The sequence below is a fragment of the Sciurus vulgaris genome, assembly GCF_902686455.1.
Source record: "Sciurus vulgaris genome assembly, chromosome: 12".
Taxonomy (NCBI): Eukaryota; Metazoa; Chordata; class Mammalia; order Rodentia; family Sciuridae; genus Sciurus; species Sciurus vulgaris.
This window is the reverse complement of record NC_136473.1, coordinates 57,611,257-57,625,015: the sequence shown is the minus strand read 5'-3', so window position 1 is coordinate 57,625,015 and position 13,759 is coordinate 57,611,257. Positions and strand designations below refer to the sequence as shown.

General features: G+C 44.3%; 1 protein-coding gene and 1 pseudogene across 6 annotated transcripts in view; one reads left to right on the top strand and one right to left on the bottom strand.

Moving 5' to 3' along the window:
- PSEN2 (presenilin 2) overlaps window positions 1-13,759 on the top strand; it is a 29,530-nt gene that overhangs the window by 680 nt on the left and 15,091 nt on the right. For 3 of the 5 annotated variants that reach the window (XR_013758172.1, XM_079106629.1, XM_079106632.1), the window contains exons 2-3: window positions 24-166; window positions 12,690-12,852. Coding sequence is in view for 4 of the 5 variants with exons in the window: in XM_079106629.1 (XP_078962755.1) it covers window positions 12,712-12,852 (141 nt within the window). In the remaining variant the exon portion in view is untranslated. Of the gene's footprint in view, window positions 1-23; window positions 167-4,740; window positions 5,282-12,689; window positions 12,853-13,759 lie in introns of those variants that run through there. The other 2 variants (XM_079106630.1, XM_079106631.1) reach the window with 2 other exon arrangements.
- Window positions 5,303-10,000, bottom strand: LOC306641952 (mitochondrial fission regulator 2-like; annotated as a pseudogene). The gene is made up of 3 exons: window positions 9,974-10,000; window positions 8,761-8,815; window positions 5,303-8,552 (listed from the first exon to the last, which is right to left on the bottom strand). The product of its transcript is annotated as a mitochondrial fission regulator 2-like (transcript).

Sequence of the window (13,759 nt, the reverse complement as noted above, 5' to 3'; positions counted from 1 at the left end):
GTGGTGTTTGGCTGTTTTATTAGGCATTTACACTGGTGGGGAGACGCCCAGAAGCGAGCTTTTGAAGCTGGAGAAATCCGAAAACAGAAGCTAGTCCCCGCTCCGAATTTTACTGATGAAGAAGCTGAGCCCACAGAGCTAAGTGACTTTGCCCAAGGTCGCCCAGGTAGGATATAGCACAGTCAAGATTAGAACATAGTGTTTTGGCCTCTACTTCTGCTGTCCAAACCTCAGTCCTTTGCTAGTTAGATAAAAGGTTCCCGGCTATGGCTTAAGTATTCCCTCTTAAAGATATGAACTGTTGGTTAGGAAAGTAGTGCATCCTTTTTACAGATGGAGGGCCTGAAAGCATCCCATACAGAACAGGTCAGTTTTAACTCAAAATAGACAGCCTGGGAAACCAAGGCTGTCCCCAGAGTAATTTGATCAGAACAGACCCCACCTTTCTAGTATGGATGCCCTTTATGTCCACATAGTACATTCTGTAGACACCTGAACCCTCAAAGCTTTCAGCCAAAACTTTTGGCAGTAATTAAAGGCTCTGGATAAGCTGCTGCAGGTGTGCGAGCTTCAGGTTCCCCTCTACTTGCAGGTGGCCATGTGGGAACCTGAGAAACAGTGTCAGCTGCTTTGTTTTGTGAGCCAAGCTGGTGAAAGGGTCCTTGTTTCCTTACCTCAGCCTAGAGCTGTCCATCCAGGTTGATGCATTTGGTCTCCAAGGCAGGGTCTAGGATTGTATGTCTATGAAGAATGTTGCTGCAGGGTGCAATGGATGCTTTTTCAAGTTTGGAGGAAGATCATATCCTTTGGTACTCATACATCAAGTGTAGAGTCCAACACGTTAGCATTTGGAAGTGAATGCCTGGTTCCTGTGTATTTGAGAAAGCCAGAAAGGAGCTGGCCAGAACCTGCTGTTGACTGCTTGATGGCAGGTGCAGGAGATCATGCCTGTTACCCCTTTCCTCAGCCCCACTGCACATGATTTGCCACATTAGAGGCTTAACCTCCTTTGGCTTCTCTTTGTTATTGGTGTTAAGAATGATATAATGTATCTTGTTTTAGGAGTTGGTCATATATAATAAAAAACCATTTTGTGCAATAGTTATCAGTTATATTAAGAACTTCAGTAACACTGAAGTAGTTATTGTTACCCTTTTACAGAGGGTAAGCTGAGGTTTGGAACGTTAAACAGTTTGTGGCTTGAGTGCCTGTGAGCACCAGAATTTGAACACAACTGCCCATCTTATCTTTGTCTTTTTTGAGTTTTTGCACAGACAGCTTCCCACATTCAGTTCCCATGTCTCTGTGCTACTGCCCAGAAAGTTTCTATGGGATCTCCATTACCAATTTACTGAGAAACCAGTAAAAATAAGTAAATTGAAAAAAATATATATAAAAAAGAAACCAGCGTCATGTGTATAAGGCTCATGTGTGTTTCTAACTGTTGCTTTGAGTTTGAGACACTTTTGTTGGGGACTGACAAGGCAACAAATGTTTCTGCAAGTGTTTCCACCTGTTCCCTGGCTGCAGCCTCTGGGGGAGGGGTGTTAGGGCCCAGAGGAGGGTTAGTCCTGGAGGCACTCTCCTCCCCAGCCTGGATCCTTATGGCCTCTACACCTTGTATAATAAATGTTGGACTTCAGGTGTGGAGATGGTATCACCACCATGCAGGTGTCGGGGGAAAAGGATAATTTCATGTCAGTCCTCAGGAAAGACTAAACATTAGCAAAAGATCATTTTTTGTATTCTCTTTATTGACGGGGAGAATGCTTACTCATCTTTGCTAAAATTCTAGAGCAGGGGAAGAAAAATGTAAAGGATGCTCACCTTTCTGCTGTACCTTAGCCAAAAACTTCCTTTTTTTTTTTTTTTTTAAATAAAAATAATACATTTCAATTCTAAAAAAATTCAGCAAGTTTTTGTTTGTTTTGTCATCCATTAGCCCTCAGCTCAGGGATTACTACTCTTAGTATGCATTTCCTTCCAGGGCTCTACTCCAGGTGCATGTGTATATATTATCTTACTAAAACAGTAGAGGGACTGGGGTTGTGGCTCCGTGGTAGAGCACTTGACTACCACGTGTGAGGCACTGGGTTCGATTCTCAGCACTGCATGTAAACAAATGAATAAAAATAAAGGTCCGATTTCTCGTATTGGAGAGCCCTCGCCTAGCATGCGCAAGGGCCGCAATTCGAATCCCTGGCGCCTCAGGGTGGGGGGGGGGGACAAAAAAATAATAATAAAGGTCTATCAACATCTAAAAAAATATTTAAAAAAAACAGTAGAGATAGGAAAGTGTAAATGAAATTTTTGTGTTCTGATTTTTTCTTTTTGGTACCGGGATTGAACTCAGGGGTACTCTGCTTCTGAGGTACATCTCTAATTTTTTAAATTTATTATCTTGGGATGGTGTCTTGCTAAATTGCCCAGGCTGGTCTCTAACTTGCAGTCCTCCTGCCTCAGCCTCCCAAATTGCTGGGATTACAGGTGTGCACCCTCTTGCTTGGCTCCTGTTTTTTTCTATTAATGCTATTTCTTCATAATTTTCCTTTAAGTATGCTGATGCTATGGTTTGGAGCTTATTTGTTCCCCATATAACAAATGTTAACACTTGTTCTGTGTGTGGCACTTTTGGGAGGCGGTAGAAACTTTAGTAAGAGGTGGGGCTAGTGGGAGGTCTTCAAGTCATTGAGAGTGTGCCCTTGAAGGGGTGGTGGGACCCAGCCCCTCCTTGGTCTTGGCATTTTCCTGCCAGGCGGTGAATGGTTTTGCTCCACCACCTGCTTCTGCCATGATGTGTCATATTTCTTTTTATAAGCTGATTATCTCAGGTATTTCTGATTGTAACAGGAAACTGCCTTAACACATCTTAGAAAACCAGACTTGATGGATGTGGCAAACATTTGAATATGTCCTTTTTATTCTTACCAGGCTCAGCAAGACACTTTCCCTCCCTGAGCCTTTTGAATTGGCCCAGAGAAGCAGCCCTTTCTCCTCCCCCATGGCCACACCCTGCCACACAGACCTGCAGTAGAAGGAGAGTAGAGAGGGCCTAGGGGCTGGAGTAGTGGATGGGGAACTGGAGGGACTTCATGGAGAGTTTTAAGGTGTCTTGATCTAGGGGTGAGGATTAGGGGGCACATCTCTGCCCATGACAAAGACACATGCCTTGTAAATATGAATGTGCTCCCAGAGAGACCCTATGGTGTGCAGTATGGGCTGCCTGACCAGAGCCCATCATTGTGTGTGTGAGCTTCATAAGGGCTGAGTGAGTGGGCAGGTGAGGACTTCTCCCTGGGCGATGTGGAGACCTGCATGATAACTGTGGCTTTTGCCTTAGTTTGATGCACAGCTCTGCAAAATGAAAAAAAAAAAAAAAAAAAAATCCTGTGGCTTTTGGTCATGGAACCTTAACTGATTCCTTTTGCCCCTCTGGACTTCAGTTTCCTTAACCATAAAATAGGGTGCCATGTGGCCTTCAAAGACCTTGCCTGCTTTAACATCATCTATGTAAGTGCCCTTTCCTTAGACAGTGTTCACATTGCTAGAGTACAGGGACTTGGGGCTGGATGGAAACAGGATCTCTCCCTGGGGCCTGGCCTTTGTAGCCAGCTCATGTATCTGGTGGCTTAGCAGAACCCTAACTTTCCAAGAGGGACATAAACAGGCCTCTAATCCTCTCTCATTGTACCCTTTGTTTCATCTTCATTATAACTTCTATTTATTTAACACCCACTGTGCTCCAGACACTTTACACTTTGCAAGATTGCAATGTATCCCTATTCTACTTTTCACAGAAAACAACCTGTCCGATTAAATCATCATAGGCCATGCAGCCAGGGAGTATATAGTTGAGATCACACAGGTAGGTAACTTGAACCCTGTCAGTCTCCAAAGAGACTGTGTTTGATCATTGGATTGCTACTTCTCACTAAAACAAAACAAACAAAAATTACCATTCTGGGTAATTCTATTTGAGGCTGGTATGCTAGGGGCTCCCTCTGCCACTTTCCTCCAAATTGCCCTTTGCCCAGGGAGGAAATGAAAAATTCCCCCAGGCACTTCTGAGTAGAAAAGAGCCAGTGGAGGTTAATCTAGAACCTGGGTCGGGGTTCAGGAGGCCCCTTGCAAGGGTGCCTGGAAGGGTGGGGTGTTACTTCGGAGGCCTCCCTGGGACTCAGGCCCCAGCTCTGGCTGAGGTCCCCTTCCAGTATTGGGGTGAGCCATTCAGTTAAATGGTGTGTATCATATGAACTGAAGTGGATGGACAGATGAGTAGTCATGTGGGGCCAAATATGGAGTCCGGTGCTCAGGGTGGTGAGAGAGGTGGGCAAGATTTCTGAGCATGTCACCTGACCTTAGGAAACCCTTCTGTAGTCTAGAGGAGGATCACATGGCTTTCCAGGAGTCATGGGAGTGCCATGTGACCACAGATCATGACCTGCTAGAAACCATTGCTGCTGTCTTTGACAGCAAGAGCGTATTGTTCATCTGACCCTGCTCATGGGGAGAAAAGGAGCCAGGTGTCCAGGCTCCAAACCTTTTTCTGTAGGCCCAAGTATTTGTGACAAGAGTAGTAGCTCCCAGTTTACTTCTGGACTCTAATTTTTCATGAGACACTAGGGCTTGCTATGGCATTTTAAAATCTATTTCCTACCTGAGCCCATATGCTTTGAATGTTAAAATCAAACCTTTGCTTTTCTCTGAAATGGAAAAAAAAAGAAATTAGGTCACTGGGTTTCCATTATAATTGCAGAAACTGCTGACACCAGCGGGCTGGGAAACTTCTCTGGGTCATACTCCCTGGGTTTGGCTCATCAGCATTTTGATCCCATTCAGCTGTTCAGTGGAAGTGAGAAGTGGCTTCTTTGGGTGTTGTTGCTTCCTAATTCAAGGCTGCCTTCAGCCTTGGCGCTTTGTTCTATCCCCATCAGTCCCTGTACCCTTTGTGGTTGTACCCACAGGGAACAGGAGGTGGGAGACAGGAGAGCTGGTTGCTATCGCTGATAGGATTTGACATCAGCATTGGAGAATTGCCCAGCCCCACCCCCACCTGGCTATGAGTCAGGCTCCAGCGGGAGTTCTTTGCGTCACTCTGATGTGGACACACATCCAGCAAGAGGTTGTTTATCTGTACACAGTGGGGTGGTGATTTTTCCCTCCAAGGATTTCAGCGCCATCAGGCTTCAATGCAGACTTAGGAACCTTGCAAAGCAGACTCTTTTCAAACTAGAAGCAAAAGGAAAATATCCCAGCCGTTCCGTTTTCCTTCAGTAATCAGGTAAATCAGGGGTGCTGGGGAGAAAATGTCATCCTGTCCATGGAAGGGATTCAGAAATGGGCAGGAGTGGAGGAAAACCTGTGTTGATGCTTGCTTGGTACTTCCTTTTAGAAAATGAATAGCTTTAAAAAACTATAGATACCACCCATCTTTATTTTAAAAACTTTGAGAAATGCAGGAAAATACAAAATTAAAATTACCCACAATCGCACCAATCCAAAGATAACCATCATTAACATTTTGTAATATTTCTTGCCATTCTTTCATACATACACATTTAAAAAGAAAATTCAGATGGTTATGTGCAGTTTTGTAAAATTATTTTACATTCTGTTAAATTTAACATATTGCTTTTTTATGTTACTAAATATTATTTGAAGTAAGATTTTTAGTGGCTCTGTAATAGTCCCTATAAGATGGATATGCTACTGTCCTCCTTACCTGTGGAGGACACATCACAAGACCTCAAAAATATGCCTGGAACCTCAGATAGTACCAAATCCTCCATATACTGTGCTTTTCCCTACACATACACATCTATGATAAAGTTTAATTTATAAATTAGGCACAGAGATTAATAATATAAAATAATCATAACAATATACTATAATAAAATTTATTTAAAACATAGGAATTGCTTATTTCTGGAATTTTCCGTGTAATTTTTTGGATCACAGTTGCTCATTAACTGAAACCACAGAAAGTGAAGTTGCAGATAGGAAGGCCAACTATATCTCAGTACAGGGTCAGATATCTCATTTACTTAAATAACTGCAACACCCATTTTTTTGTGTAAGTCTTGCTGTTTTCTAAGAAGTAGCATTTCAGGATCTCAAGATATGAATATCTTCATAGCTTTTGATTTTTTTCTGCTTACAGTAAGGTCAGTTCAAAATGTCCCAGCAGTGTTTGACACCCAGTTTTTCCACAATAGGCATTTTTGGGGGATATTTTTCAATGTGAGCCCTTTGCTAGTCTGAGTATCTTCCACTCCTTTGTCTCCCCAGTTGTTTTCTGACCAAGCCCTCCATGTTTAGTAGAAAGGGCTGCTCATTCTTTTACTCCCTTATCCAGCAATGCAGTAGTGCTGAACAGTGGGGACATGGAGGTTGTGAGTGAGGAGGTGTACTTGCCTTACTGAGCCAGGGCCCAGCCTGGTGACTAAACAGCCAGAACAGCCTAGAGACTGTCTACTGGGCACAGATGCTCAGGAACTATCTCAAAATCAAAATGCAGATCCCCAGACATTAAGGTGGAGCTCCAGGATTTGTATTTTTTAGGGGAAGGGGGCCAGAGATTGAACCCAGGGGGCCCTTAGCCACTAAGCCACATCCCCAGCCCTTTTTTAATATTTTTAAATTTTGAGACAGAGTCTTGCCAACTTGCTTAGGGGTACCCTAAGTTGCTGAGACTGGGCTTTGAACTTGAACTTGTGATCCTTCTGCCTAAGCCTCTCACTGCTGGAATTACAGGCTTGTGTCACCATGCCTGGCTGGAATCTGCATTTTTTTTTTTTTCCATGTTCAAAAAGACACATTTATTGTACAAGCTATTTGCAAAAGAACAATGTATAAATGTAATAAGGTATGGAGGAAACAGATGTCAGGCATACATATTTACATAGCAAGTGCAGGTAAAACATGTCAAGAAGATTCTTTAAATACTTCTACTTGTATCACTTAAACAAAATCTGTGTCCAAGACTAATTTTTCTCAGGAAGAAGTTTTAAAAAGCTCAACCCTATGACTAAAACTATGAGTTTCTTAATGAAATAAATTATAATTTTATCTTCTTTAAAAATCTCCGAGTTACTGAAGGCCACATAAACCAGTCACTACCAATTTTTGAAAGATTCAAAGGCTCTTAAACTGGGAAGTCAGAATTGCTTAGGACAATTGTTGAAGCATATATTCCGCTTTCAATAATGTTAACATACAGGGGGAAAACTCCATACACCTAACTCTTCAATAGCCAGTTAACTTCAGAATCTTCCAAAACCAGACAGGTGTTCTTAGGAGTCTTCCTCAGATCTGGACCCTGACACATCCCAGGATACAAGCTTCATTCAGCATTACTTGACAGAGGATATGATCCTTTGAAAGGCAGTGAAAGACATGCTGCCATATTTCTGCATCTTTCCTTCCAAGTGTAGACATAGGTTTTTTTGCTGATACTTTGGCCAACAGCTTTTGTGTATCATCAGTTTTTCCCTCAGATCACTGTCCTGACTGAAATGTGATATCCGAACCTTGAAGTTTCTGGACTAAAAAATGGAGAAGACTCCCAAGGTCTATTTTCTTTGTCAAAGGAGTCATCTTCTTGGAATGCAAATTTCTGTTTAAATGCATGTGATATTAAGGACACTGGATCCCAATGTGAACTTCGTCTTTTCCTCTTATGAATGGGTCTACCACCAGGTGACCGTTCAACAGCACGAAGCTTGACCTTATTCATATCCTTTAGAACATCCAACATGTTTGGAACATCTGTATTTCTCTGGCTTTTTGAATGATGACTATAACTGGTCTTAATAGCATTGGGGTGCTGCTTTTTATTTTAGCTGTTGGCTTATCTGAGTCACAAATATTAGTACATCCTGGTTGTATAGGAGGAAAACTTGAAGGCTAAAGAGAAGAAAACAGGAGGAAGCAGCAGTGGAAGAGGAGGAGAGAGCACTGCACTTGGAAACTGATCTGGTTCCACACTCAGTTCAGCTGTCCCCAGTGATGGCATTTGTCTCACACCATTGGGCTCATTGTTCAAGTCAAAGGAGCCAGAATTTGTTCTTAGTTCCTGCATTTCCACAATTGCTGCAATCTGAGAGCGAAAAAAAGTAAGCTCATCTTCAAGGGCAGCTATTTTCTTAATTGCAACTTCACTTACAGGCAGATCATTTTTCACTGCTTCGTTGTGTCTTTGAGCTGATAACAATGGATCTGAAACTAGTTGTAAAGGATGGAAAAATTCAATTTTTTCCTTTTCATTTTTCCATGTACTAGTTTGAAATCTGAGAAAACTCACTTCTTCCTCATTTACCACACACAAAATATCAGCAAAAGATGGAACCATAGATCCACAATTATCAGACTCTATAGAGTTAAAGTGCGGGATCATCTCGAAAGCAGGTCTTCGACAAGGTTCTAAAGGAAGCATTTTCCCAAAAATACGAACAATACTCTATAGTCTTTATTTTCCCAAATCAGCAAAACCTGGTCTATGGGAACACCAAAATATGCCAGCATCTCTCTGAAGATTTTCAGTCTGAGAGACACTGAAGAAGAAAATTCAAGGAAATATTATCAGTTTCTTGGTACTTTCCTCAGAAGTCGAGCCTCCAACCACGAGAGAACACAAAGCGGAGGGCGTTAAGGAGATAGCTTCCGAATCCTCCAGCAGGGAATGTCAGAGGGCGCCCTGGCCCCGGTCCACTGTTGCCCAGACCCAATCTGGTGTTGCCGCATACCACCAATTCAGATTACCGGCATAGACGACTGGGGTGTTGGTCCTGGGGCTCAGCGAGCAGCCGGGATAGCTCTGCAGAAGCGTACCCTGTCGTCCGGGGCCCAGGCAGCCAGTTGTGCCTCCTTAGATCTGACTCCTTCATTTTTAATATACAGCCTAGCAATAGTGTTGAAGAACCAGGGAACAGAATACCTGGATCCAAGGGTAACCCGAATCAGTCACTTTTTATTTTTTTGTGGTGCTGGGAATGGAACCCAGGGCCTCACACATGCGTGGCAAGCATTCTACTGCTAATCTGTATCTCTAGCCCAAATTGGGTGTGTGACTCAGTGATAGAGCACTTGTCTAGTTTGCCCAAGGCCCTAGGTTCAACTCTTAGCACTGCAAAAGAATAGGGGCTGGGGATATAGTTCAATTGATAGAGTGCTTGCCTTGCAGGCACAAGGCCCTGGGTTCTATCAGTGCAGTCACTTTAAACCTCTGTTTCCTTGTCCACAAAATGGGGGAGAACAATAGCACCTAACTCCTGGGGTTCTTGCATTTAGTGCCTACTAAGATACCACCACTGCCCCCTCAGTAGGCTGGACCACCTTTGAGAAATAGTGATCTTAATGGACAGCATTTCTTTTTTTTTTGGGGGGGGGGTGCTGGGGATTGAACCCAGGGCCTTGTGCATGCGAGGCAAGCACTCTACCAACTGAGCTATATCCCCAACCCATTGGACAGCATTTCTTAAATGCTTTGTTGGACTCTCAGGTGCTTGGAACTCAAGAGATGTGCCTCCCACCTGTCACCCTCACCCCCAGCAGACTAGGAGAGTTGCAATCACATTGTGCCCATACTTTACCAGCCAAACCCAGCTTTTCCCTGATTACTTCTTAAGAGCAGACCCTTCCTGCCATGACTCTCTGGAGCTTGGGCCCTCCACTTTTTTTGGCATATTTTCAGGGGTGGGGGGGGTGGGACTTCAGGGGAGTTTTAAAAAAATAATAAAATGAAGGAAGGAGTCTGTTTGAAGAGCAGTTTCTGGTGAGGAGACCATATGTATGAATTTCTTTGTGGACTAAAAGGCGTATTTTCTGTTTTTTAAATGTTTCTTCCTGAAGAGCTATCAGGTCCCTATGAGAGCAGACCTATGTGCTGGTCAGCACATGTGGATGGTGAGGACAGTGTTCATCTCTGTTCAGTGCAGTGTCACATGGAAGGGGCATAGCCTTTCTTTAAGCTTACTCTCTCCAATTCATCCTTCACAGACATCAAGGAAACTGAGGCAAAAATGCTTTCCAGGAAATGTACGAATCACCAGCACCCACAGGCATGGGAAGAAGACAAGAAGGGATATTGTAATTTATTAATTCATACCCCCAGACAAAACAGAAATGACATGCTAACAATGGATGAAAAGAGCCACTAGTTCCATCTCCCATCTAAGGCACTATTCCTTATGGAATGTTATAATTTAGCTAGAGGAAATGCAACCAGTTGTTTGTTTTAGGTGCCCCCTCCCTTTTTTAAATTTGCAGTGCTGGGGATGGAACCCCAGGACCTTGTACGTACCAGCAAGTTTTCTACCACTGAGCTGCAGCTCCAACCCTGAGCCCTCTGAGTAATAAGAGAATTACTCTTATTACTCTTATTACTCTTCCTGGATGGGAAGGTGTAAGGGGAACTTCCACGTCTAAGTAGGTGTTTATTTAGAGTGTATCTTGAGAGGCTAACTGCACAGACAAGAGTTTCTTCTAGAACCCACTTGATAGTTTCTCTCATTTCCATAGATGAAGGAACTAAAATGAAAAATTTTTCCAAGTTTCATGGTGAGTTGGGGCTGTGAAGCTGTGGCCCCTCACACTAGTTCCCAGCCATGGTTTGGAGTCAGGAATACCTTCCTATGGTCTTGGGCTAAGACTAGTCTTTGGGAATTCCAAGTGAAAGGGTGAGGGCCCCTCCCTGGGATGGTCTCCTCTATCAGGTACTCACTTTTATCAGGATAGGTAAGTCTCCATCTTACACATTCACTCAAGTAGTTTTCTGCTTTCCAGAATGACCACCTCCTTCCATCTCAGCCAGGCAAAATATTCCTAACCTGTGAGGCCCACTTCCTGTTTCTCTTACTCCATGAAACCAGAGCCCTCCGGTGCTAATGACTGACAGATTCTCTCTTCTTAACTCAGTGGCCGTGGACATTATTACCTCCCTCCCAGGACATATTTTTCTTGCTTCTGTTTTTACTCCTATTTGTCTGATAGACCCTGAATGAGATGTTCTAATGTTCTGAGAGAGGGGATTGGGGGGGCTTGTTGACTTTGAAATCCACATGAGGTCAATGGGGGAGCCTTTGCAGTAGGCCTGAGTCAGGAAGGTGAAGCAGGTCATGCTTCATGTCTGTAACTGGGAAGGAGTTAAAGTTCCTGTGGAAATACTCCAGGCCACAGTGCACAGTGGCTATCTTTTTTTTTTTTTTTTTTTTTTTTTTGGTAAGGATCTAACCCAGTTTTCACACATGCTAGGCAAGCACTCTGCCACTGAGATACAACCCCAGCCCCACAGTGGCTATCGTTGAAGGAAAAAAAAAAAAAAAAAAAAAAAAAGTTGCAGCCACAGCCCTGCTAGAGAAATAAACCTGTCTGTCTGGGGGAAGGACCCTGCCTGATTCATCTGAAAATCCCATGAATTCCAGGGTGACTTGCCTGGAGATGAGCTTTCAGCAGAGAACAGGCTAGGCCATCCTTCCCAGAAGCAGAAGCTAAGCCCCACGTCTCTGAGAGTTTATTAATGGCTCAACAGATATTCCTGTCCAGGATATTGTGGGGACAGTTATGTCCACCACAGGTTGTTCTATGCACTTCCCAGACCTGAAACCTTGTGTGTGGATTTGGCATTGCACTGACTTCCTCAGAGTTTTGCTGTGTTGGGACCCCATTTGGAACTACACAGTAGTCCTGGGGCAGGCTTCCCTCCTTGGTGGTCTCTTTGGTCTTGCTACTTCTTGGGGTCCCAACCTTAGTGGCACTTCCACCCACACGTTTTCTAGTGTGAGTGCACTTACTCCCATGACTGCAGCTGCCACTGCTTAGCTCACGATTCTTCCACCCAAACCCCCAGACCCAGATGGCCCCTCAGTGGCCTCCCCTTTTTAACCCACAGACATTCCATGGATTTCTGAAACAAATTCAGTCCTTCCCCTGAACCTTGCTTCTCCTATCTTTCCCATCTTAGCCAGGTGTGACAATCATCTAGGTCCCATCCTTTATTTTATCCCCCATGTCAGATCCCCAAATCAGATCACCCCCTCATCTTCTGGACTGTCCTCTTCCCTTTGCAGTCACTGGCCAGACTGACATTTGTAGACACAGATCAGATCTGTCCTTGAGGAAACAGAGGCTGCTTCCATATGGCATAGGAGACCTTCCACACCTCTACAACCTGACCTGCCTTCTGTCCTTCACGTCCTCTGCCCCACCTGGAAAATCTTGTCTCCAGCAAAATTTCTATCTTCTCTAGAAAACACTCCTTAGTCTTTGAGATTTAGGTCCTGCTTTGTGTTACCTTTTGACCAACACCTGGATGACACCATTTGTCACACTGGATGATTTTTGTTTATAAGACAAAAGTATCTCTTACTCATCCTTATATCCCCCAGAGCCCAACACAATCTGGTGCTCCACAGATGTTGATTGAGTGAATGAGTGTGCCAGCAGTTTAGTGTGGCCCTGACTCTTCTGGTTAGGCCTTTTGCCCCCTGGAGTACAAGTCTCCTCAGGCAGTCCCACCCATGGCAGCAGCGCCTCAGGCAGCCCTTGAGGGCTCCTGTTCTATAGCACTCATTTAACATACAGATCTCATGGACCTGTATCCAGGTCTTTAAGCTGTCCCAGCCACCACCTCAGCCCTCCGCCACCTTTGCCTCACAGGAAAGTAATACAGGATCTCTCTGCTCCTTTTCCAGGTGCTTCCTGAGGAGCAGGGTCATGCTCACATTCATGGCCTCTGACAGCGACGAAGAAGTGTGCGATGAGCGAACATCCCTGATGTCAGCTGAGAGTCCTACACCACGCTCCTGCCAGGAGGGCAGACAGGGGTTGGAGGATGGAGAGAACACTGCCCAGTGGGTAGGTTCCACTAGGTGTTGAAGATCTTAAGACAGCATGGGGTTCCTAAACTTCATGGATGGCTGTAGTTTGGATTTGAAATGTTCCCCCAAAGCCTGGTGTGTTAAAGACCTGGTCCCCAGTATGGTACTACTGGGAGGTGCTGGGACCTTTAGGATGTGGAGCCTAGTTGGAGGTCTTCAAGTACCTGGGGTGTGCTCTTGAAGGGAGTAGTGGGACCCCAGCCTCTTTCTCTCCTCTCTTTCATGGCCTGACCATGAGGTGGCCCATTTTACTCTGCTCTGTGCTTCTGCCATATGTGCTACCTTACTTTAGGCCCAAAGGAATAGGGTCAATTAATCATGAGTGGAACCTCCAAAACCGTGAGCCCAAATGAACCTTTTCTCTTATAAGTTAATTTATTTTAGATGTGTGTTGCAGTGACAGAAAGCTAACATGATTGAAAAACAGACATTCCCCACCTGGAGGGAATAAAAAGTAAACATGAGAATTGGCCAAGGGAATGGGTTGTCTGCCATGGTGAATCTTGCATCCTTGAGGGCTTCTAAGTAGCCTGTCCACATTCACAGTCTAAAATCAGCTGTGCAATGGACTGGGTGCTGCCCTCTATCCCTGCCCCCTTAGATTTACCTTTCTAGTGCAGGTCACTGTTTCCATGGTAACATGAGAGTTTTTCGAAGGCAGGAGTAGAAACTGCTAGGAGGGAAACTTATTTGATTAGGTGGGTGGCCAGACGTTATATCCGCGAGATGCATTACCGTTGACTCTGTAATTGGGGATAATTGGGCTGTACTGTCATCTTACCTGCAGCCTCCCGGGCAGGACTGGAATAGACTTGGGAGAGTCACTTAGCTGTGCCATCTTCCTTGCATCCGGCAAAACAATATCTGATTCTGCCTAAATCCCA